Below are 26,552 nucleotides of genomic sequence, written 5' to 3'. Positions count from 1 at the left end.
AATAATATCGGTTTTTCCGTTATCTCTAATTCAATCATTAGAATCCTGCCTTCTTCATCAGAGTACACTGCTTAACCAAAAATTAACCAAAAATTAACCAAATTTTTTTTTGAGATGGCAATGGAATATAAACAACATGATGTTTGGAGAGAAAGCACAAAACAAGAAAGCAATATACCTTTTATTCGAACCCCCACCAGTCCTTATCAAGAATTGACATGGCCTGGATATCATCTGGTCTATGTAATCAATTAGAGGAAATTGAAATTGAAGCAAATGAATAGGCAGATCATAACCCAATAAAATTAATATGGAAAGGCCAAAAAAGAAGAAAAAGATGGATGATGAACTCAAATATTGTAAATGAAATAGAATATACTGGAGAAATGCTGGAGAAAGAATTAAAACTATTCTTTAGAATAAATAAAAAAGACACCCCAATTCAAATTCTTTGGGATACTATGAAAGCATACACAAGAGGTCTCACAATTGCCTACATTGCAAAAAAAAAAAAAAAAAAGAACAACAAGAATGTATGCAAAAAGAACTTAAGGAAGCTGAAGATGAATTAAAGAAAGACCCAAAGAATAAAATTAAAAAAGAAAAAAGAGATTATAAAACATAAGATCAGCTTAATAACTCAAAAAGAATTAGCACAGAAAATTAAAGCGGCCAAACAAAATTATTTTGAATAAGCCAACAAACCTGGACAATGGTTGGCATACAGATTAAAGAATGAAAGAGAAAAAAAGATGATATACCAACTAAAAGTGATGAGGGAAAAATTCAATATAAAGCAGAAGAAAAGAAGCATATTATTCATAAATACTTCGCAAAACTATATGCACAAGATAGTGTGGAGGAAACTAAGATAAAACAATATTTAAACACAGAAAAGATAACCCCAATCTCAAAAGAACAAAGGGAGGCTATAAACAGATCAATAACGTTAGTTGAAATGGAATTAGTCCTGAAGAGCCAGAAAAATAATAAAATCCCAGGACCATACAGAATACCGGTAGAGCTATACAAATATAATAAAATAATATTGGAAGAATTAGGAGTGGAAATGTTTAACAAAGTTTTAGAGAAGGCCAAGATACCTGAATCATGGATGAAAGCAATAATATCGCTAATCCCGAAAGAAGAAGCCAACCTTCAAGAAATCCAAAATTACAGGCCAATTTCATTACTGAATTCTGATTATAAAATATTCGCAGCAATTATGGCAGGAAGAATTAAACAGGTTTTAAATAAACGAATACACCAGGGCAAAAAAGGATTTTTACCTCACAGACACATTAAAAATAATACGAGAATCATGCAAGACATAACAGAATATTACGAGGCGCATCCAGAAAAGCAAATGGTACTGGTTTTCCTTGATGCACAAAAAACATTCGATACTGTAATTTGGAAATTTATAATAACACAATTAGATAGGATGAACTTCGGAGAAAAATTTACAAAAATGATAGAAAAAATTTATAACAGTTAGACAGCCAAAGTTCTGATGAACAGAGAACTAACAGAGAAGATTGAAATAAAAAAGGGAGTTAGACAGGGATGCCCCCTCTCTCCTTTGCTATTTATATTAACTCTGGAAATATTATTAAATGAAATTAGGAAGGACCAGGGAATAAAAGATTTAAGATTCAAAAATGAAGAATATAAGATCCAAGCCTATGCCAATGACTTAGTGTTTGTTCTAGAAGTTCCATTAGAATCCAGTCTGAAATTAATTAAAAAATTAGAATATGGCAAAGTGGCAGGATTAAAAATCAATAAAGGGAAAACAAAAATGATAACCAAGAATATGACAAAAGAAGAGGAATTGGAATTAGCAGCTAGAATGCAAATAACCAAGAAAGTGAAATACTTGGGGATCTGGGTGTCAGCAAAATGTTCTACAATTAAAGATGATAATTACGATAAACTAGTGACACAAATAAAGAAAGATTTAGAAAGCTAGAAAAATATTCAGCTATCACTAATGGGATGCATAACCACAATTAAAATGAATATTTTACCAAGAATTTTATTTTTGTTGCAAGCCATGCCTATCAATCAGTGACGTGCAGTGAAGTTTATGGCTGGTGAGGCACTGACACAGTGGTGGTTTCAATTTTTTTTAGACTTGTGGACTTCAACTCCCAGAATTCCAGAGCCAGGCATGTTCAGTTCCAATTTAAAGCGACAGCATTTGTTTTTCTCCTTTGTGAAAGAAGTTTCCTTCTTTCTTTTTCTTTTACTTCTCCCTTCCCCTCCTTCCTCCCTCTCTCCCTCCCTCCCCCTCTCTCAAACACACACACAGAAGTTGGATTGGACTATCTCTCCTACCCCCTTCCCTCTCTCACTCACTCTTTCTCAAACACACACACCACACAAACACACACACAGATGGATTGGAGGGAGAGCACCATCGAGGAGACCACAGGAGGAGGCAGGAAGCCAGTCAAAGAGCCATACTGGAGCACATATACTTTCCCCCAGCCCCAGAAGGATCCAGCCCAGCTTCACTGATTACAGGTTTGAAAAGGCAACGTCGCTTTGCCTGCAATAAAACTACACTTGGGGAGGGAGAGCACAAGCGAGCCAGGGTCTTTCCCTCCAGCCTTTGCCCGAAGCCCCGCACCAGGAAGATGAAGTTTGAATTCCTCCCCCTCCCTCTGACCCACACATACCTTTTCCAGCTGTTTCAGAGAGGATTTCAACTCTGTCTTGCCTCGCGTCCTCTGAAGAAGCCCCGCCCAAACGAGCACCCTCTAATATGAGGCAGGAGAACTGCGTGCCTCACATAGGTCAGGAATTTTTAGGTTTTTAACCGTTGCTTAACTCTGCTCGAGTGATCATAAAACGCCTAAAATCAGACTAGATGAGGCACACAGTTATCCTGCCTCATAGTAGAGAGCACTTTTTAGAGGCTTTTTTAAACAGTTAAGCAGAGTCATCCATGGTGAGGCAGCAACTAGCTCAGTCTGACCTCAGCTCTCACCTTTTTCCTTTTACATTTTTTTTCTGGAGCCAAGGTGGCGCAGTGGTTAAATGCAGCACTGCAGGCTACTGCTAGATCAGCAGGTCAGCGGTTCAAATCTCACCGGCTCAGGGTTGACTCAGCCTTCCATCCTTCCGAGGTGGGTAAAATGAGGACCCAGATTGTTGGGGGCAATATGCTGACTCTCTGTAAACCGCTTAGAGAGGCCTGAAAGGCCTATGAAGCGGTATATAAGTCTACTGCTATTGCTATTGCTATATTATTCTTTTCATGATGACGGTGGTGAGGCTGTGCCTCACTTGCCTCACCTGACTGCATGTCACTGCTATCAATCCAGGTAAAATTTTATTTCAAGAATTAAACAAAATAACCACTAGGTTCATCTGGCGAGGACGAAAAGCGAGGATCAAACTAAAGTCAATGCAAGTCAGCAAGGAGAGGGAAGGTTTAGCATTACCAAATTGGGAATTATATACATTAGCAGTAACAATAACATGGGTGAATGATTGGATAGAGCTAAAGAATAAAAGAATTCTGATCTTAGAAGGCAATGATTTGCAAGCAGGTTGGCACACATTCCTATGGGATGATAAAAATAAACACACACTTTCAAAAACATCTAATTAGAAAAGTGCTATTGCAAAACTGGCTCAAACTTTTAAAAAATCCATTATGTGAAAATCCCGAACTGACTATCCCCGACCGAAAGGACGATCCATCCAAATTTTATAGATATGAACAAAATGCTAAGATACAGGGACTTAATTAACGGACAGGGAAATTTAAAAACAATTGAAGAATTGGCAGAAAAAAACATGACTAACCTACTTGCAAATCAAAACTAAACACAATAATGATACTAAATTATATAGTATTGAAAAGGAACCACATGAATTGGATAAAATAATTCAAAACTCAGATAGAAAGTTGATAGAGAGAATATATAAATTTCTCCTGAAGTATAAACTGGAAGAAAAAATCGTGAAAGAACAAATGATAAAATGGGCACAGAACTTTGGCTATAATATTGAACTAGACAAATGGGGAAAATTTGGGGGAACAAACTTAAAAATGACATTATCAGTTGCATACAAGGAAAACCAATACAAAATGTTTTATAGATGGCACCTGGCACCAACAAATCTCAAAATCCCAAAATGTTGGCAATGTGAATCAATACACGGAACATATTACCACTTATGTTGGATTTGTGAGATGGCTAAAAATTTTTTGGAAAAGGATCAAAAATTGGCTAGAGGCAATAACAGGAGACAAAATAGATTGGAAATTCAAAGGTTTTTTACTAAGAATAATGACTGCAAAATATAAAAAAGAAATTCAGTATTTAATTTTACATACAATTACAGTGGTGAGGATTGCCTTCGCTCAAAAATGGAAAAGCAAATTAATTCCAAGCGAAGATGAAATAATAAGAAAGGTGATGGACTGTGTGAAAATGGATAAATTAACAAAAGAAATCCAGGGAAAAGAAGAAATAGAATACTACCAGATATGGGATAAATGGTATAGGAGGAAAGAAACAAGGATCAATGAAGGAAGCCAATAAAGCCCAAAAATAGTAGTTAAGGAGAATTAACACATATATATGCATCCAAGAAGTTTAAATTTACTAGAGGTAATCAGCCAATATAGCAGACAGATGAGTAAAATAAGAGGGTTAAGAATGGTGAAATGCAAATGAAATATACTAGAAGGGGAAATAATATAAGGAGAATGGTATTGATTGGCAATTGCTATTAGAAAGAACAGGAAGTTCCTGTTCATGTCATATTGTGTAAATGTGGTATACGTCTAAGTTTTGTGGGTTTGTATTTTGCATGTTTGTAAATAAATAAATAAATAAAAAAATTACAACAGTCTCAGAAAGGATACTTCACAGCTCATAAAGCATTTTGGTCATTGCAAAATGTTGCAACCCCATCGCTACCCTAGGTCATGTAATTATAATCTGGATGCTTGGATGCTGTATGCACTTATGATAGTTTGCCAAGCATCCTGCAATCATGTGATCGCCATTTAGCAATCTTTTCTGCCAACTTCCTCAGAAAGCCAATGGGAAAGCCAGCAGAGAAGATTGCATGCTGTAGCTTGCTAAGAGGACTGTCTTATGTCTTGGCTCTGGCTGAAAGAACTGTTGCCTGATGGGAGTTTCACTACTTTGATGGTATGTAGAAATGGAGCTCAAATCCCCAAAATGTCAGTTCCTCATCCTGTCAGAGGGGTTTCATTCCAGACATGGAGGAGAACTCCTTTGGATGGGTCAGGCTCCATTTCTATGCTGCCTGCCATGTGACCATTAGTGTGTGTGTGTTGGTCCGTTTGCATGTGGCCACACTCTCCGCAGTCCGACTACTGGCCGAAGGCTATTCCAGAGTCACTGCCCAATCACTCGGGTTACACTCTGAGGCTTGTGTCTTCATCTGTGACATCAATGATCGTCGAAAGGGTTTTTTCCACTCTTTTTCTGCAACAGTGCCATTTTGGGCAAGTGTGCAGGCCCTCCCGGGAGTGCTGGATTGCCGCCATCTCCCACACCTTCCTAGCTGCCTGTTTGGCAGTAGCAGCACCAATCAAGGTGTTTTCTTTCAGCAGGGATGGCTGATCACTCCATATCAGACAGCAGCATGCAAGAGGAAACTTCTCCCAGGCAATTGCCTGAGGTACCTGCTCCTGGGGTGGACAGAGCAGCCACTAGAAGGACCACAGACAGGAGCAGGGCAAGAGTACATTCATCCAAAGCAGCTTCTGCAGTTGCGGACAGGGACACTAAAAGGCATCAAAGAGCTCTGAAGAAGCAATTCTCCAAAGCAACAAGACAGGGAGAGGCCAGCAGTTAGCCACCCACTTCAGAGATGGAGTCCTTTCCTCTTCAGCCCCAGCCCCAGTCATTGAGGCAGGGCAGGACTGGTCGCCAGATGGTACCACTGAGCTGCAAAGTTATCAAGCAATAGGCTATATTCCAAATCTAAACTCTTGGGCCTGCTTAACGACCACAGGATTGGGCTTGCTCCTATGACTTAGGTGCGTGGCTCCTGAAGCCACTTTCACCACCACTGCAGCAGGACTCCGCTCAGGGGACAGATCTACTGCAGTCATCATCTCACTTAGCCAGGGTGGGTGTGGAGCTTGCTTCTATGACCATGCACTCAGCGCAGGAAGCCTCCTAAACCCCAATGCCTGTGGGGCTATACCCAGGGGCCTGCGAGGGGATAGGCCTCACTCAAGATATTTGTGCCCTGATATCTCAGACTATATCACAGAAGATAGAGGTAAAGTTGCCACGGAGGGCCCATCCTTACAGCCTACAGGCAGTGGGCCAAGCACATTTGGGACCTTCACAGGGCCTCTTTCTCCACGTAGAGAGGATTCATTCATGGGGGAGGAAGAACTGGGTGATCAGGAATTTTCAGAGGACAAGGGCCTGGCCCCAGACTAGTCCGCCTTCTCAGGACTTTTCCGGCCGGCCTTGTTCAAGTCACTTCTTTACAAGGCCAAGACATCAGTCAACATGGGCATGACAGAGGCTGAGACTTCCCTGGGTCTGGATCCTACTGAACAGCTTTTCTCAGAGCCTGTTCCTGAACAGGAGGTGATACCAACCCCCAAATTATTCATGGGTGTCATACAGTGACATTGGAACCAACATTGGTTCTTTGGCTGCATCCAATAACAGTGACCGGAGAATGTACAGCTCTGGTCCTGAATTGGAAGAGTTCCTGCAGGTCCCAGTGGTAGACGCTCTCATAGCCACTCTAGTCTCTTCCGCCATCCTTCCTTCAGATTTTTTGGAGGGCTTGAAGGCAGAGGACTGAAAGGCGTTGATGACTCTCTACAAAATGCATCAGATGGCCGATACAGGCAGCTACTTGGTGCGGCTTCGCCAATTACAGGGAAGACTGCCACCTGATGACACATGGCTGCACCAAGATGTAAACAGATTGGTAGCAGCCATGGAGTTCTCTTTTGACACAACCCTCAATGCAGCCAAGTTTGCCTCCAGGGCTATGGTGGCTAATGTAACTTCCTGACACCTTCTTTGGCTCCACCATTGGAAGGCAGACATGCACTCCAAATGGCACCTAGCTTCAGCTCCCTTTAGGGGAGGTAATCTCTTTGGAGAGTCACTAGATCCCGTTCTAGTGGAGAGTAGGGACAAAAGGAAGGTGCTGCCATATTTATATCAGCATATGGACCACAGGACTCTGCCTTATTTTCACCAGCAGTTCTTTCATGCGACGAACCCCAGGTTCATTGCCCCCCCAATATCAGCAGGACTATTCCCAGGGGAATGAAAGGTTACGGACAGGTCTGGGTTTCGCAACAGAGGTAGACAGCAACCTCAAACCAAGCAGCCATTTTGAGGATCTGGCACCAGGCTTTTGCAGGGCCAAATGACTCTCTAGTAACCCTTCCTATTGGTGGTCGATTAAAATTATTCGCAAACGAATGGGAGGCGATCACCAGGGATGCATGGGTGTTGCAAACAGTGAGGCTAGGACTCATGCTAAAATTTCTTACCAGCCCTCTGAGACATTTTGTCAGGTGCCCCGTTCCCAAGTGCCAAGAGGAGTCTTATGGATACCGAGCTCCAACACCTATTGGACATCCTTGCCATTGAGACGGTTCCATCAGGGCAGGAGGGACTGGGATTCTATTCAATTATATTCCTAGTCCTGAAGAATTTGGGAGTGGGTGGGTGGAGAACGATTCTAGATTTGAAAAAGCTCAGTATCCATTTGGCATACAAATGCTTCAAAATGCAATCTCTACAATCCATCCTGGGATGCATTCAACAAGGAGACCTACTAACATCTGTAGACATCAAGGAGGCCTATCTTCATGTGAACATCCATCCATCCCACAGATGGTTCCTGAGGTTTTATTTCGCAGGGTGCCACTACCAGTACAGGTCCTGCTGTTTGGCCTATCATTGCCCCCCTAAGACTTCACGAAGTTGTTGGCAGCTGTGGCAACTTACCTCTGATCCCTGCCCATCAGAATACAATGCTGCCTCGAAGACATTTTGATCCAATCGTCCTCTCTGCTTCAGACAAGTCGAGATTTTCACATCACAATCCAGATCCTTTAGCAACACAGGTTTTCAATGAACCTGGACAAGAGTCATCTGATACTTTCCACCAGTCTATTCCACCTGAGGGCAGTGATAAATACTGAGACCTGCAAATGTCTACCACTCCCAGGAATGGCGCTCTAGCTTCCAGTCATTAGTGAACCAACTCTGAACACAGCGGTCAGTACCTTTGGTGGTTCTTTCCCAACTCCTGGGAAAAATGATTTCCTGCATAGACATCATTCCATCGCCACGGCTGCACGTGCAGACTGTACAATGGTTCCTGCTCTCATACCAGCAGGCCAGCAGCAACAGCTCCAATGCTAGGGTTTGGGTGCCACTGTAGGTTTCTCCTCTCCCTGAAGTGGTGGACCTCCCCTGCCCTGCAAAAGGAATGCCTGTTCAGAGAACCAGACCCCATCACAATAACTTCTGATGCCATTCTCTTCGGAGCCCACAGGAGCTATTGAACAACATAAACTGCTGCCCGCCTAGTGCTTCGACGGTTCCAGGGACTGGTTGTGGGCCGCCACATCCTGATCCTCACTGACAATGTGGCCACAAAGGTCCACATCAATTACCAGGGGGGCACCAAGTCCCTCGTGCTTGAGTTGGAGAGACTGGCTCTATGGGCGGAGATACATACTCTTTCCATCAGGGAGGAGCATATATCCAGAATCGCGAACGTGCAGGCAGATTTGTTGAGCAAGTCCACCATGGACCATTCAGAGTGGCGCCTTCACCCGGACCTGTTCAAGAACTGTCCTGGAGATTTGGTCAACCGACAGTGGACTTATTTGCTCATCTGACAAACACTCAATTACCAAGGTTTTTCTCCAGGTTTGCGGTATGGAGGCAGAGGGAGTCAATGCTCTCCACAGCTTTTGGCCTCAGGACTGTTGTACGTCTTCCCTCCTCTTGCCCTTATATCAAGGGTCATTGGAAGGTGCTAGGGGAGAGCATGGAGGTCCTCCTTGTCGCTCCCCTGTGGCCAAGATGTCCCTGGTATGCAGACCTGGTCAACCTCTTGGTATCCTGGCCCTAGAGAATTCCTGACGACAGAATATCCCTCACCCAGGGGGCACTGCTCCACCCGGAACCTCAGTTAGCCATCTGAAAGGGACATCCTCAGAAGGGACAAACTCTCCAGGAAGGTCATTCAGGCTATCCAGACGGCCAGAGGACCTTCCACTATCCGGATATATAATGCCCCATGCATTGCTTTTTGCAGATGGTGCCGAATAGGACTTATCAATCCTCTCTCAGCATCGGTTCTGCAGATCCTGGACTTCTTGTGCTGAAGGGTGTAGATAGTCATACCCTTGCTCATCATCCAAGGGTACACAGTTTTCTAAAGTGGGCAGCCAACCTGAGGCCTCCTGTGGTATATCGGTACCCCACTTGGGACCTCTCCAGAGTGTTGCAAACCCTTGCCTCTACCCCATTCAAGTTGTTGCGGTCTATTAGCCTTCAGATATTGACTTTCAAGGTCGCCTTCCTCATGGCCATTACCTCGTCCAGGAGGATCTTGGAGCTGGTGGTCCATAGGGATCGGTCCGCAGGGATCTCTGCATTTTTCACCCAGACAGAGTTGTCCTACGGCTGGATCCCTAATTCCTTCCTAAAGTAAACTCCTGGTTCCATGGGGTTTAGGAGATTATCGCCCAGACTTCTGTCCGTGGCCTACTCATCCTCTAGAGAGGAAATGGCACCATCTGGATGTCAGGAGGTTCTCTCTGTAGGTACAACAGCTTCCTCCCAAAAGATGAATCCTTGTTCGTTTCCTTTCAACCAGCATCCATGGGCAGGAAAGTGATTCCATCCACCATAGGCTCATGGTTGAAGGCCTATAAACATCAGGCCACACTTTCACCTAAACTCAGGCTTTTTTTTTTAATAAATGTTTTTTTAATTTTAATTTGAAACAGGTACAGCATCTTTCTTTACATCTGTAGAAAATGTATCAATCGATTACAGATAAACTTTGGTACATCTCCTCCACAGTCAACAAACATAACTCATATTAACTCAAGCATTATTATACATCCATTTTCATTTGACTGTAATTATTATTTAAAGATATTAATAAAAGTAATAATCTTGAACAATACATGCCCACACCAGTGGGAAAAGAAAAAATCAGAAAGAAAAGGCAAAAAAAAAAAAGAAGACAAAAATGACAAAGGACAAGGCAGGAAAACAAAACAAAACACAGGTATCTATTATAAAAAAAAAGAAGTATATCAACTGGTTACAACATGCTTTGGTGCTTCTCTTCCATTAACTCATATTAATTCAAATATCTTAACTCAAATATTTACCATATCAACATCATTATACCTCCAGTTTTAATTACCTATAGTTATTTAAACATCCTTCATCCTTAGCTATGCCAAAGAATTAATCCATAACACATGCTGACATTTCATTTACTTACTTGTAAAATCCTCTATTATCATCAAATCCTCATGTCCTATTTTAGCTGAACATCCATAATATTTAATTATATCATATATCATAACATTTTCCCAGTATTGATTAACATTTGATTGTATGTATTTTATTTAGTTTTTTTAATAGTGATAATTATTGTAATTAATACTCTTTATTTATAATCCAAAAATGTTTTCTCATATCCAATTGTTATTTATCATATCAACTCCACATTATATACATTACTATCAATATCAATTATTATTCAGCTATATCTGTTACAAAAAAGATCAATTAGGTTTAGCTAGTTTTCAATTGTATTCTTCAATCTATCAGCCAATTCCAAATTATATACATTACTATCCATATCAGTCATTATTCAGCTATATCTATTACAAATTAAAGTAATCAGATTTAGCTAATTTTAAGTTATATTCTTCCATCTGTCAGCCTGTGTCCCTCCAATAGCAAAATCTTCTCAAACCAATTGCCATGGGTTGGATAAATTTACCAAATGTTTTTATAAGCAAGTCTAAACAAAGATATCTTCGCACCTTTTGACTCTGAATGTCAGTGATGAAGTAATAATGTTGTCCCGGGCTTGTAAAACTTTTCAAATTGACTTTAATTCTCAGGGGTGGAGTTTTCATTTCTCCTGCACTCTGTCTCTTTAAATGAATCTTCTTTATAGCTCCCCCCCCTCCTTTCTTCCTCTGAGATAGACCAGACGCCATTTCTCACATTTTCCATTTGTATTTCAGGAACATTCAAACATTCAACAATCTCAGTTTTTCCTTCATATTTTAAAATCAGATGATCCAATTTTCTTTCCAATCTCTGAAAAGAGTCAAAAAGCTCTCGACATGCGGAAAGAAGAATCTGGAGTGAAACCTTAGATGTATTTTCAGACGCCATGATGTGTCGTAGTTAAAAATTGCAAGTAAAAGCACGCTGGAAACTGTGCAATCTTATCTGATCGTAAACACAGCCAAGTAATAAAAATGTCAGATCGTGAAGGGTTAATTAGTAGAAAGTAAACTTTACGATCCACTTAGAGAGAATCAGAGGGGGGGGGATGTCGAAGAGTTCCTTGAAGCGTTTAAGAAATAAAGTAGCCACCAGCCATAAATCCATTAAAAAAAAGACCAATTCGCCGCTAGATTCTTCTATTCTTTGGTTTCAATTAGCTTAAGCTTTTGGTGCGGACAGTCTCTCTTGAATAATAAAATCAGCTTACCAGATGACATCACTTCTGCCATTCTTAGGGGCAACCTGCAGTTTCATTTAGCACGCAGCTAATCCAGAAAGGAATTGGCAAGAGGGGTTAATACCCCCCCCCCTAGAGACTTTGCGAACGTCTCTGAGGTCACTGGGTCTCCCCTCACCTTTCACTGTCGTCTCCGGGACAGCTAGGGTTCAAAAACCCGTCCAAAAATCCTTCGGAATAGAGGAATTTCAGGAATAGCCTGAAACTCCATCTTCTCACTGCTAAGCCCCGCCTTCTTCCCCTAAACTCAGGCTTCAATCGAAGAGATCTGCAGAGCGGCAACATGGTCCTTCCTGTCATCCTTCATCAAACATTACAAACTGGACATATTTGCCTTGCCCAGGCGTCCTTTGGGAGACGAGTACTACAGAGGGTTCATTCTGCTTCCAGGACCCTGGACCTGCCTGCCTCCCACCCTTGAGACGTTAAGCTTTGGTATATCCCATGCTTGGATTCTCCAAGCAGTGCACAAGAAATGGAACTTTGTTGTTACCTGATATGTTCTTTTTCTGTGTACTGTCAGAAAATCCAAACCCACCCTAGTGATCATTCTGGTCCAGGGTCAGGAGAGAATTTTTACCTTCACTGATTCCATCTCTACTGAACGTCTACGCCTTCATTGAAAAAACTGAGCTCAGTCAAGCAGAGGAGGCGTGGTCAAGACTTTCTCTAACTCAGTCTAGGCAAATAGGCAGGAGTTAACCCATGCTTGGATTCTCCCGCAGTGCACAGAGAAAGAATGTATCAGGTAAGACCAACATTTCTTTAAGGATCACTTCACATAACAATCAAGAGTCTAATACCATAAATACAGTAAAATATGTCCAGTCCCATAAATTGAAGACTATTTATATGCTCCAGCCGTCGCAGAAGAATACCATGGTCGATGGGCCTTCGATACCATCGACCATGGTATTCTTCTGCGACGGCTGGAGGAGGTGGGAGTGGGAGGCACCGTTTTACGGTGGTTCTCCTACCTCTCCGACAGGTCGCAGTCGGTGTTAGTTGGAGGACAGAGGTCGACTCCTAGGCCCCTCAATTATGGGGTGCCACAGGTGTCGGTCCTGTCCCCCCTCCTATTTAACATCTACATGAAGCCACTGCATGAGATCATTTGCCGGCACGGGATTAAATATCACCAGTAAGCAGACAACACTCAGTTGTATCTGTCCACCACGTGCCAACTCAGTGTAGCGGTGGAAGTGATATGTCAGTGCCTGGAAGCTGTTAGGGTCTGGATGGGAGCGAACAAACTCGCGCTCAATCCTGACAAGACCGAATGACTGTGGATGCTGTCCCCTAAGGACAGTCCATCTAGTCCGTCTTTAAGCCTGGGAGGAGAAAATTTGCTCCCCTCAGAGAGGGTCTGCAACTTGGGGATCCTTCTGGACCCGCAGCTGACTTTGGAACATCACCTGTCGGCTGTTATCAGGGGGCCTTTGCCCAGGTTTGCCTGGTGCACCAGTTGCGGCCCTATTTGGACCGGGAGGCACTTCAGATAGTCACTCACGCCCTCGTCATCTCAAGACTGGATTACTGTAATGTGCTCTACTTGGGGCTGCCCCTGAAAAGTGTTCAGAGACTACAATTAGTCCAGAATGCAGCCGCGCGAGCAATATTGGGTGTACCAAGGTACACCCATACTACACCTATCCTCCGCGAGCTGCAGTTTTCCCATCGGTCTCCGAGCACGATTCAAGGTGCTGGTTATCACCTTTAAAGCCCTACATGGCCTAGGACCTGGATACCTGCGAGACCATCTTCTGCCACATACCTCCCTTAGACCAATAAGATCGCACAGGATGGGCCTTCTCTGAGTGCCTTCAGCGGGACAATGCCGGCTGACCACACCTAGCAGTAGGGCCTTCTCTGTTGCCGCTCCGGCCCTATGGAATGAGCTGCCCCCAGAGATCCGGGCCCTACCTACTCTCATGTCCTTTTGCAAAGCTATTAAAACCTGGCTTTTCCGGCAGACCTGGGGCCGTTGACCTCTTGATTGAGGTCCGGCCCCTCTCTGATTGGGTGTATGTTGTGCTTTTTCTTAACTTTGTTGTGTCTTTGTTGTTTTAATTCTTTTTAATAATTTTTCATTTCTGTAAGCTGCCCGGAGTCCTTCGGGATTGGGCAGCCTAGAAATTCAATAAATGAAAAATCAATAAATTAAATCTTGAATTTCACTCTAATGCTACTTCGGAGAATAGACCAGGGTTGTCTTTTAATTATTATCACAACTCAAATTAAGTCAAACCCACTGGACTGTATGACCCAGGCTAACAGATATTATTGTAAAGTATTCATATTCATGTTGTAGAAATCAGAAAGTCTATTCATATTATAAATGTAAACTTTGAATAATTGAAAACTATGGAGATCAATTTCAGAAGAAAGTACAGTCATGTGAAAAAGAAAGTACATCATGTTATCAATTCCAAAATGGAGAAGCCATGTGTGAAAAACTAAGTACATTCTTACTGCTTTCAAAGGAATAAAGAGGCTAAGTAGCAGCCAGGTGCTGCTAATTTAGTGCTCTTGATCAATTGGTCACCAGCAAGTGTGACTAATTTTATAAAAGCCAAAGTTAGCGGATCTAGGAAGGCCCCTTTTTTTACCGAGGAACTCCGGGAGATGAAGCGCCCAAAGAGAGGTCTTGAGCAGAATTTATGGATTGAGTGTCAACTTGTCACGCCTGAGGAAGTGGACAAGGCCATGGGAGCGGTGAGTGCCTCCACTTGTATACTGGACCCGTGCCCCTCCTGGCTGGTCGCGAACAGCAGGGAGGTGACACGTGGCTGGATCCAGACGATAGTTAAGACCTCTTTCTGGGAGGGATCCTTCCCGCTCCTTCTAAAGGCTGCGGTGGTGAGACCCCTCCTGAAGAAGCCGTCTTTGGATCCAGCCCTCTTGAGTAACTACCGTCCAGTTTCCAACCTCCCCTTTGTTGGGAAGGTTGTTGAGAAAGTGGTGGCCTTTCAACTGCGACGGTCCTTGGATGAAACCGATTATCTGGATTCCTTTCAGTTTGGATTCAGGCCTGGCTACAGCACAGAAACTGCTTTGGTCGCGCTGATCGATGATCTCTGGAGAGCCAGGGATAGGGGCCATGCCTCTATCCTAGTGCTCCTTGACCTCTCAGCGGCCTTCAATACCATCGACCATGGTATCCTTCTGCGGCGGTTGCGGGAGGTGGGAATGGGAGGCACCGTCCTTCGGTGGTTCTCCTCCTACCTCTCGGGCAGGTCGCAGTCGGTGTTGGTCGGAGGGCAGAGATCGACCCCTAGGCCCCTCAACTATGGGGTGCCGCAGGGTTCTGTTCTGTCCCCCCTCCTATTTAATATCTACATGAAGCCACTGGGTGAGATCATATGTCGGCACGGGATAAAATACCACCAATATGTGGACGATACGCAGCTGTATCTGTCCACCCCATGCCAACCCAGTGAAGTGGTTGAAGTGATGTGTCAGTGCCTGGAGGCTGTCAGGGTCTGGATGGGAATGAACAAGCTTGCACTCAATCCCGACAAGACTGAGTGGCTATTGATGCTCCCTCCCAAAAATTGGCCATTTACTCCATCTCTCAGGCTGGGGGGTGAAATTATTCGCCCCTCAGAAAGGGTTTGCAATTTGGGAGTCCTCCTGGACCCGCAGCTGACTTTAGAACATCACCTGTCAGCTCTGATCAGGGGGGCATTTGCCCAGGTTCGCCTGGTGCACCAATTGCGACCCTACCTGGATCGGGAGGCCCTCCAAATAGTCACTCACGCCCTTGTGACCTCAAGACTGGACTACTGTAACGTGCTCTACATGGGGCTGCCCTTGAAGAGTATTCGGAGACTTCAGCTTGTCCAGAATGCAGCCGCGCGAATGATTGTGGGTGCACCTCAGTACACCCACGTTACACCTATCCTCCGCGAGCTGCACTGGCTGCCCATTGGGCTCCGGACTCGCTTCAAGGTGCTAGTCGTTACTTTTAAAGCCCTATTGGACCTGGGTACTTGAGAGACCGCCTCCTGCCAATTACCTCCCTACGACCTATTAGATCCCACAGACTAGGCCTCCTCCGAATTCCATCTGCCAGCCAGTGTCGGCTGGCAACTCCCCGGGGGAGGGCCTTCTCTGTGGCTGCTCCGGCCCTCTGGAACAATCTCCCCGTTGAGATCCGGACCCTCACCACCCTTCCAGCTTTCCGCAAAGCCAAGAAGACCTGGTTGTTCAGGCAGGCCTGGGGCTGATGAATTTCCAGCTCCACTTGAATGATGCGATTGTTGTGTATTTTAATTTGTTTGTCGTTTTAATTTGTTTGTTTTTATTTTCCTATTTGTATCCCCTTCTCCCCTTGTTTGTTAGCCGCCCTGAGTTCCTCGGGAATAGGGCGGCATACAAATTGAATAAACTACAACTAAACTACAACTAGTTTTGAGTTTGCTGGTGTTCAGTATTGAGATGTATGTTAACATGCTGCCAAAGAGGAAATACATCAGACATGATCTTAGAGGATCAATTGTTGCTGCCCATCAATCTGGGAATGGTTAAAAGGCTATTTCCAAAGAATTTAAAATCCATCATTTTATAATGAGGAAGATTATTCACGTGAAAAATATTTAAGACGTCAATCTTCCCAACTGAATGAACGTGAATGTCCCAACAAATTCACAAGGCAATTTTTTCTGCAATGCTCAAAAAATTTTCAAAAAAATCCAAGGGTTACATCTCAGACTCTACAAACATCACTTAGCATCTTAAAGTTCATAATAAGACAATTAGAAAAAGGATGAAGTATGGTTTGTTTGGAAAAGTTGTTGGAATAAACATCTTCTTTATAAAAAGAACATGGCAGCATGGCTTGGGTTTGCAAAGTTACAAACCAAATGTGCCTGACATATCACAAGACCTCTGGAACTCTTTGGACATATGAGACCAAAGTAAAGATGTTTGGCCATAATGCACAGTGCTATATTTGGTGAAAACCAAACACAAACATTTCATACCAATTGTCAAGCACAGTGGTGGAGAGATGATGATTTAGTCTTGTTTTGCAGCTACAGGACTGGGCACCTTGCAATCATTGAGTCAACCATGAACAATAGTTTATCAAAGTATTCTAGAGTCAAATGTGAGGCCATCTGACAGCTAAAATGTGACTGACCTTGGGTCATGCAAGACAGTGATGCCCAGCACACCAGAAAATGTCTTGAAACCTCTGCACCTGACTGGAACTGGATGTGTGGAACTGCCAGCATGGCAATGAAAGATTGGACCATGTGATGGACTTGTGGGTGTGAGGGCAAGATCATGCACTTTAACTTGGGTGGGGAAAACTGAGAAGCTTCAGATTCGGGTTTTCCCAGATGTACCAGCATGGCTCTCTTAATAAATTGGAACTTTGAGCAGTACTTTGCTTTGGACTCTGATTTAATTTTGGATGTTATCTGGAACGCTGACAATATATCTATTTGCGCTTTTGCACAAGCACAGGCCCTCCTCCTCACTTATCCAAGTCCTAGCCAGAGGTACAGACACTGCCAAGTCTGGGTCCAAAGACGATTCAAAGAGTAGGTGGGCTTGAAGACCCGTTTTATTTCCCGAAGTCCTTGATTTGTTCAAGTAATACTGTGGACATTGTGGAGGATTTCCCATATTGGTGAGGCCCAATTTCTTTTGTCTGATTCAGATGACATTTTTTTCTTTTGTTTCCTTAAAGACATGAGTCCTTCTTAAGTACTTTCCCTGAGTGCTAGACTCAGACTTGCTAGTCTCTGTCCCTCAGCCTAGTTGAGGATATGGGTATTTGTGGATGAGTGTGTGCGTGCGTATGTGTATGTGAAAGAGCAAATAGATATACATTGTAACAAGTAAAGTTTGCTGTTATTTTAAATTCACTGAATCTTCAACGCTTTGTATTATATCTTACGTTATTCGACAGTATAGTCATTGAAATTAATCTGGTACATTGGGTGGAGGGTTATGTGGATTTTCTTTAAAGTTTATTCAGAAATTGTTGATATTTTAAGTGTATCCTTAGTATTTTCGCTGGTAAAATGTAAAGATTGTTATTTCACATTGTTAGCTCATATTAACACTATAAATAGAATGTTTTCAAGGTTAAGAAATATGAACCTATTGGCTAGTGCTAATCCTGTATGCCTGTTCTCTAATATACAAAATTGCATGGTGAAACATGGGAAACTTGCTAATCTGTAGTTTACGTGTACTATATGTTTGAAAATGTATAGGTAGTTCTCGAAGTACAGTTATAATGAAGCCTGCCTATTATGATCATAATGTTAACTGAATCATGTTAAATGAACGAGTCCCATCCCTCCTCTCCCCAATACATAATCAAATGTATGGGTCATTAAGTGTGCAGGGATAATGAAGACTTTGTGGAGGGGCTAGTTCAGCTGCCTCTAGCCACTCAAGACCTTCCCCCATCTACTGAAGTATCTCATGCTCACTTTCCACCCCTGGGGGTCCCTATGGCTACTTTGGCCTTCACCACACCAACTCCCTATTATCAATTGTTCACTTACCTTTTGAAGATTTCCAAAGCTCCAAAACAGACTGGGCCACATAACAGAAAAGCAGATGAATTTTTCTCAGAACTGGGCAAGCTGGGGCTTTTTTTTTTTTTTAGATCTCACATTTTTATGCACTCCTTTTTTGCAAAAGATGGACTCGTCTGTGAGAACTATCACATCCCTGTAGGCCTCCTTTGGTTCCAGCCTGGGCAGCAGCGCAGGCATCATCTGTGTGATGCTGGGTAATTATTCAAATGAGTCACTTTGGGGATTATAACCTGAAAGCTAGTTTTGACTGGAGGAGGAGGCAGGTTGTGGGTAATCACCCACAGCTGGCCAGAGCCCTTCACAGCAGCACTGTTGCCAGGAATGGCTGAGCCCTTTGTAGCGAGCCAGGTCAGTATAGCTGATGGGAGCCCTACACTCTCCGCATTTGCTTGCCTCTGGTGAGTCCAGTTCGGAAGAGGAAGAGGAGTTGCAACTGACCCAGAAGGCAGGCCAGGGGCTGAGGATGATGCTGTCTCAGGCCCTTCAGGCATTGAAGGAGATGGTCAACCAGACGGAGAGCTGCCTGCCTTCACAGACACTGGAGGATCAGCTACTAACTGGCAGTGGTGCTGATAGGCAGCTGATCTTTGATGAGGAGCTGCTGTCTACTCCACTTAATTCAAGGGAAAGGAGAGTGAAGCATAGGCATGCCCAGAGGGTTGCAAGGCTACTCAGGAGAAGGTTGCTCCACCCCTCCTCACAAGAAACACCTGGAGGGGAGTAACATAAGGAGAAGCCATGGAGAGTTAATCTTTGCCAGGAACAATTGTTTTGCTTTGGCTTACACTTGGCTTCAACTCGTGCCTGTTGCTGTTTGCCTTACCCCACTTGGAAGATTGCTCTTAACATTTTGTTTTGGACCCACCCTTTTCTTATGGCCTGTGTTTGGCCTTTACTTCACTGTGCCCCTTTGAATTATTTTTTGCCTGGGACCTGTTTCTTGTCCTTGTCTTGTGCCCAGACTCTGCCTTGTGGATTGTACTTGAAATCCTGGATCTTGTCCCATGAGCAGACTTCTACTCTGTGGGCTTTGTATTGTTGGGACTGAGGGGGGCTGCCTTCAGAGTAGTGTGGGGATAGAGCCTTACCAGTCATTGGAGGACCATTGATTGGAACATTTATTGAGAGAAATAAAGAACTCTCTAGAGGCATCTGATGGTCAAGTTGAGTCATAACATGGTGCTTTGGTTGCTAGAACATGGGCTGAGCTCTCTGGCAGCAGAGAGCAGGCATCCCCATAGCTATCATGATCCCCATGAAAGGCCCATCCCTCAGGCGAACCTCAATGTCCGTGGCTGTGTTTTTATCCACTAGATCTCTCCTGTGACAAATCAAGCTCAAGCACCACATTTCTTCTGCTACACCTCACCAATTGCACTGCCTAGAGACTCAAAGAGAAAAAGAGCTTGGCTTTCCCTGGAAACAGTGCTGCTACGAGGGGCTTGGTTCTCCAGCTGCCAGTCTGATTACCCACCCACATCCCCCCGCCTCCTCCTGCCAAAACTAGCTTTTGGGCTACAATCCCCAAAGTCATTCATTTAAGTCAGAAACCCAGCAGTACAGAGAGGGCACCTGCAGCGGTGCCTAAGCTGGGACCAAAGGAGGCCTATGAAATCTTGCATTCTCACAGACAATTCTATCTGTGTGCAGAAAGGTTCCTATAGCAGTGATGTCATAACTTTGAACTGTTACTAAGTGGACAATGTTCCTTCTAAGCTGCGCAGCTGTGGGGCCGCGCACGTAACAAGAAAACACCGTGCAGAAGTTTCAAACTGCCGCACAGTGTTTTTTAATGTCTTAAAATATAACTGAAAATATCCCCCCTCCCTCCCTTCTCTCCACACCGAACTCTCTCCTCCATCTGGTGAGGAAGACTCTGCTTGGAGACTGATGACGCTGCAGAAGGGAGAATTCCCATTGTCCTCTGGGCCTTCGCTGGTTCCTGGGAAAACGCGATTTGCTGGTTGTAGCCTGCGTTTCTCTGCACATCCAGGGTTTCTCAGGCATTGCGTTGTCTGAAGCCCCATTCTGGCTCAGCAGCCTTTCTGCGATCCCTTCGCTTTGCGGAGAGAGGGAAGCAGCATGGAGTTGGACTGCCTGATCCAAAGGGGTCCATGGGATCTTGATTTTTGAGCAGTACCAATCCATTCCACTCTTTCCTTTCCATTTCTTTCCTTCTTCTATCTTCCTTTCCTTTCTCCTTTCCTTTCTCCTTTCCTTTCCTTATTTCCTTTTCCCTTCTTTTTCCTTTTCCCTTCCCTTCCCTTTCCCTCCATTCTTCATCTTTCCTTTCTTCTTTTCCATTTCCTTTCCTTTTTCCCTAATTTCTCTTCCATTTCCTTTCTCTTTGCCTTTCCTTTCTTCTTTCCCATTTCCTTTCTTTTTTCCTTTCCTTCCCCCCCTTCCTTTCCTTCCTGAGGGTCTGAGGGAGAGGGAAGAGACCCTTTTCCTCCTTGCCCCCCTCCCCAACATCTGCTCTGATGGCAATTATGGCTAAAAAAAAATTCAGGTGCTCAGGCATGAAAATGTGCCGCTCAAACACTATACTTTTCTGCACACACTAAAAAAAATTAGAGGGAACATTGTAAGTGGACTGTCATAACTTGAGGATTACCTTAAAAGTTTATAATTCTATATGCATCTACCTTGTGCAATATCACCTAAATTTAGAGAAGGCTTTGATATGCAAACTAGGTCTAGAGCATATTCAGAGTCAAAAAGAAATATACTGTATATGCACAACAAAATTCATCTCCTGATCAAACTCAACAGTGAATTATATTTCCCAGTATTTTTCATTTTGTCTTAAGCTTACTCTTACCACTGACATTTCATTTAGTTTTTTGCACATAATATTTATTGAAAGTCAAATATATTGGCCTTTTTAATTTTGAACTGGACTTTATACAAAATGCAAAAGTGAGAGTGTGATGCTCTCTGCAGGGTTGAATATAGAAAGTAAACTAGCCTTTCCCCTACTTTACATTTGTTAAATTTGTAGAGATTGGTGGTACCAAAAGCAATGATTGGACAATACTGTAGATTTCAGTGTATAAGACGCACTCCCCCCCCAAAAAAAAGTGGTTGGAAATGTCTGTGTGTCTTATAGAGCGAATGTTACCATAGCCCCACCCGCCCACCGGCCCCCACCCTTTGGCTTCTGCCTCCTAGCAATTTGCCTCTTTGCAGCAAATAGCCTGGTCAGCTTCAGCACAAGCTGATTTAGCATGAGCAGTTGATTGGCGGTTGGATCTGCTTCCTGGAATACTACCTACCAGCTGTTCCAGGCTGGGGGGATTGCCACCATCATCACCATCCATTGCCACTGCTACCTATTACCTCCTCCATGCACCCCATTTTTGACCCGCTCCAGGTGGCGAGAATAGGTGGCGGCAGCAATCCCTGCTGCCTGGGACAGGCCAAAAATGGGGCATGCGGAGGCCAAAAACAGGACGCACGGAGGCCAAAAATGGAGTACGTACAGGCCAAAAACTGGACACGCAGAAGCAAAAATGGAGTGTGCAGAGGCAGTGATAGGTGCCAATGGGCGGTGGTGATCCCTGCAGCCTGGAACAGCTGTTAGGCTGTAATCTGGGAGGCAGATCCAAGTGCCAATCAGCTGCTCATGCTAAATCAGGCTGTGCTGAAACTGACCAGACTGTTTGCTGTTTGCTGTAAGGAGGCAAATTGCTGGTAGGCAGAGGCAGATTTTTTTTCTTGTTTTCCTCTTCAAAAGCTAGGTGCATCTTATAGTCCGGAGCATCTTATAAAAATATGGTATATTTGCCAAATTTTGCTAAATGTAAGTGTTTATGAGAACACCAGACAATAATAGTGTATATGGCAGAGGTGCAATTAAAAAGCTACTGTTCTTGAAGAAACATTGCTGCCCATCTGTAATTGGTAAAATGTGGATAAGCTAGAAGGCTATTTGAACAATGTTATGTGGATGGAGGAGACCAAACTAGAATCAAATAGAACTTTTTGTGAAAGTTCTATTGAATGAAAATGTTTGACAAAAGACAAATATGGTATTCCACCAAAAGAACCTTACCCCATCTGTGAAACATTTGGTAGCAATATCATGGTTTGGGCCTACTTATTTACTTCTCATCCAGGATGACACTATCATTAATAAATAGTGAATTCCAAAATGTACTGGCAAATTCTACCAGAAAATGTCAAGATATTTGTCCATGAAGTGAAGCTTAAGAGAAAGTTAATTTATGCAGCAAAACACGCAACTTCTATGATCAAAGAATTATTATAGCAGAAGAAAGTTAATACTCTGGAATAGCCGGTTTGACCTTAATCCTACAGTAAGGCTGTAGAAGTGGGCATTCTGTTCAAGAAAGTTCACTATTATTCTTATGAAATTGGTTTTAATTCTACTTTAGAAATAGATTAGGTTATCTTCACTATAATTTGTTAAACTGTACTACATTTAATTCTTTTTGTTTGTAAGAATGGCTTTTATAAAACCTGGTGTTTGAACATAGAAAATGAAATTTTAAGTTGTGGACATTAACTTAAATTATAATATAAAATAATAATTTGGATTTGGAAGGGAAAAGTGCAAAATGCTTACTTCGTTTGTATTTTTCAGATTGCAAACAATATTTATGAAATTCGATGAAGTAAAAAATAGTGACAGTATGATTTCAAGCAGTATCAGTGGTGAGTATGTGATTTTGGTATTAAAAGATCATCAATTCTAAACGAAAATGTAAAATGAGTTTAGAGTCTCTTATAACCTTAACTGTCACAAACATTAGATGTTAATTAATATAGTTGAAGAAATGTGTACTTTTTAAATACATCATGTAAACTTTATTGCTAGTATTTCTGCATCTATAATAAGAAAGTGATATCAAATAGAAATCCATTATAGCAATCCATTATAGCATGTTAGTATAATTAAATCCTTATAGGTTTTACAGTATTTTTTGAGATTATGGTCAGTTTTTGTTAATTAACAGCAGTTTTTGTTGTTAATTTTGTTAACTAATTAATTTAAATTGATAATTTTCTGATTTTAAAGATTTATGACTGTTTTGAAAATGTGTTATTTAATTTTATGATCATTTGTACTCCTTGATGCTTCTGTTTTGCTTGTAATTTCTGAAGAAAAGTAGAGGTAGAAGTGATTTTTTTTAAAATTATGTAACATAGCATTTAATGGCTTGGATTTAGACTCAAGAAGGCTCAGGTTCAAATCCTCAGTCAGTGAAAGACTTATGGATGGTATTTTTATTCAAAGTCTTCAGTCTCCTCAATATAGTGCATCTAAAAAAAAGTTATGGTATGAAACCGAGGGGACCCACAAGGATGTAGTTATAATTTTCCAGAGCATCTCCTCCTCAGGATGTAAATATAACAGATATATAAAAAAATAAGATTATCACTATTATCTCACTGTTTCATAAACTTTTTTTGCACTTTAATCACTTTTACACAGTTTATGGAAAATCTTGCCTCTAACAGCTTATTTATATCAAACAAAGTATAAGTCAATACACTACTAAAACTCTAATGTTTGTTTGATAGTTTTAACCTTCAGTTGGGTTAACCTTCAGTTGGGTTAAATTGAAGATATACAGCAACAGTTATTGAACCAAAGTAACTCAAATAGCCTAGTTTACAGAATGCTAGAACCTGTGACGCGAGTGCAAATTAAATTTGGGGAAGTTGTTGTCACTTTAGTACCTATGTTTTGTTGCTGTTCCTCACTGCTGCTGCAGTCAGCTGCAATCATCTCACAAATTGATGGGGAAGCCAGAAGGAATTGATATGATTGCCAGTGCTGGTTGTCACCTTCCTACTATCGGTAGCAAAGGTTTTGTAAGGAGAAATTAGGTGGAGAAACTGGTAGAAAAGGTATTAAGTTCCTTGATGAGTCTCCTAATCCTTCTATGCATTCTCAACTAGTCTTGTCAGTTTCTCTGTGCTCATGCTATGCCTAGCCACTCAAGCAACCTCTTGCTCTCTTTTCCATCTGGCAACAGCCATACTTCAAAGAAAGGTAGTGAAGGGAAAAGGAAAATGCGTTTCTAATGCTCTCTGGCAGCATTCCATAAGCAAAGTCAATGGAGAAGTTCTCTCAGGACCTGCAACATGCCCAATCTGCTGGATCAAGTTGGGCATAAAGACGATTGCACAGTAGCCCAGTCCCAAGCCATGTAGGTCCTTAAGGTGGCAACCAACACCTGGAATGGCACCTGGAAACACACTGTTACCAGTGCACCTCATGAAATAGTGGTGTTACATTGTGCGGTGTATCCAACACCATTTATTATCTGTGCAGCTCCATTGTGCACCAGTTGAAGTTTCTGAATGGTTTTCAGAAGGACAGCACATGTACAGTAATCTAAGTAAGAGGTTACAAGAGTGTTGTGACTCAGCAGATGTCTGCTGTGAGTCTTTTCGGGATACAAGATTCATTATGCAGCTGGGGTGGTTAGAAGCAAGTTTGGAGATAAAAGGATGGATGCTGCCACGCCCTAGTCACTGGAGTCAACGTTCCTTCGTGTGTGCCTTGGTTTGTACAACATTGTTTGATCATCAGTCGTGGTTTATGTAAGATTCACTTGGATAAGTGCTCTGTATGTCTGTAACCCTGATTCATAGAGACTTTGGAAGAAGTGTTTTGCTTTCATTTTCTTCAAATTGAGTTGCCGTAAGAAAGATTTGTTTTCATTACGTTATCTGGTCAAAGACTTGTATTTATGTTATATTTTGGGCTCGAAGCCAGTTTGAGCTGTGAACTGATAAAGAAAAGTCCTTTTAAGTTTGCCTGTCTTGCCGTGTGTTAAGAGCCATGAAGGGGGAGACAGAACAGATTGACTCCAGCCTGACAAGCCTCCATTTCATTAACTATGGAGCAATTACATGCTGCACAGACGCAACTCATGCAGCAAATGGCTGTCCTGACGGATCAAATGGCACAATTGCAGAGAGCTGCAACCTCCCCCCCACTCAAGGAGGAAGTGCCCAGTAGCCATGCCAGATAAATATGATGGGAGTCTGGCCATGTTTGCAGCATTCTTGGGACAATGCCAGCTGTTTATTAGCCTGAGAGCGGAGGACTTTCCCACTGACCAGACGAAGGTGGAATTCATGATTAATTTGCTCTCAGGCACAGCGGCCCGGTGGGCTACCCCCTTGTTAGTTCAGCAGAGCCCTTTGTTGGATGACTTCCAGGGCTTCTGCCAATATTTCAGACGTTCAGATGTTTGAAGATCCAATCAAAGGGGAAACAGCTGCCAGAAGTTTGAAATCACTGCAGCGGGGGATTGGGTCATTGCAGGACTATGTGTCTGAATTCAGGCTACGTAGCCAGGATTCCACATGGAATGAACCAGCTCTAATGGACACATTCCAAGATGGATTGTCTGAGGCCTTGCAGGATGAACTGGCGAGGGTGGACAGGCCACCGACGTTTGACGCGTTGGTTCACCTGTGCCTCTGGATAGACGCCTGGCTGCAGAGGCGAAGTCCTCGCCATGTATTCCAGGACCACCAGCATGCCAGTTCAGCAAGAGACTGCAGTGGACTGGAAGGAGCCCATGAAGTTGGGTGCGGTCTGACCTTGAGTGTCAAGGACAGAGATGGACAGACAACGTGCGGAGGGATTGTGTTTTTACTGTGGGGATCTTGGACACTTGGCAGGGAGCTGCCCCAAGAAGAACAGAAGGGTTGCGCAGACTGCAGCCGTCCCTCAGCAACACACGATGAAGTCGGACAACCAGCACGTTAGTGCGGCTGTGTTACCCCGTTCGCACAAGATAGCGTGCGTTCGGGGTGTGTGGAGTCCCAGGGCAGATGCCCTGCCGAGTAAAGTAAAGAACTCCGACCCTGCGAGCTCGCTTCCACCTCGGACTGTTCTACCCGTTGCATCCTACGCTGCTGTTTGTCATCCCATGAGTATGCAGGCTCTGGTACGGGATGCGTAGCGGGGTGACGACTGGGTGGAGTGACAAAAGGTGGAAGTGGGGTTGGCGTCCCCATGGACTTTGGAAGGGGATCTTTTGAAGTGTCGGGGCTGGCTCTATGTTCCCGCAGGGCACATCCGTCGACGGGTGCTCACGCAGATTCATTGCGCGTCTGCGTCAAAAATTGGGGTTTTGTTCGGACGCTGCACCTGGCCTCCCGTCAATTTTGGTGGCCCCATCTAAAAAATGATGTACAGAGGTGCGTGAAGTC

The 26,552-nt window shown here is 43.2% G+C and overlaps 1 protein-coding gene across 5 annotated transcripts in view; it reads left to right on the top strand.

Moving 5' to 3' along the window:
• The window catches only part of CLASP2 (cytoplasmic linker associated protein 2), a 378,890-nt gene that overhangs the window by 102,705 nt on the left and 249,633 nt on the right, over window positions 1-26,552 (top strand). For all 5 annotated transcript variants that reach the window (XM_032238129.1, XM_032238126.1, XM_032238125.1 and 2 more), the window contains exon 7: window positions 22,957-23,027. In XM_032238129.1, the coding sequence (XP_032094020.1) occupies window positions 22,957-23,027 (71 nt within the window). The remainder of the gene's footprint in view (window positions 1-22,956; window positions 23,028-26,552) is intronic.

The sequence above is a fragment of the Thamnophis elegans genome, chromosome Z, assembly GCF_009769535.1.
Source record: "Thamnophis elegans isolate rThaEle1 chromosome Z, rThaEle1.pri, whole genome shotgun sequence".
Classification (NCBI taxonomy): Eukaryota; Metazoa; Chordata; class Lepidosauria; order Squamata; family Colubridae; genus Thamnophis; species Thamnophis elegans.
Note: the sequence above shows the minus strand (reverse complement) of the source record. Positions and strands in the feature narration are given on the sequence as shown.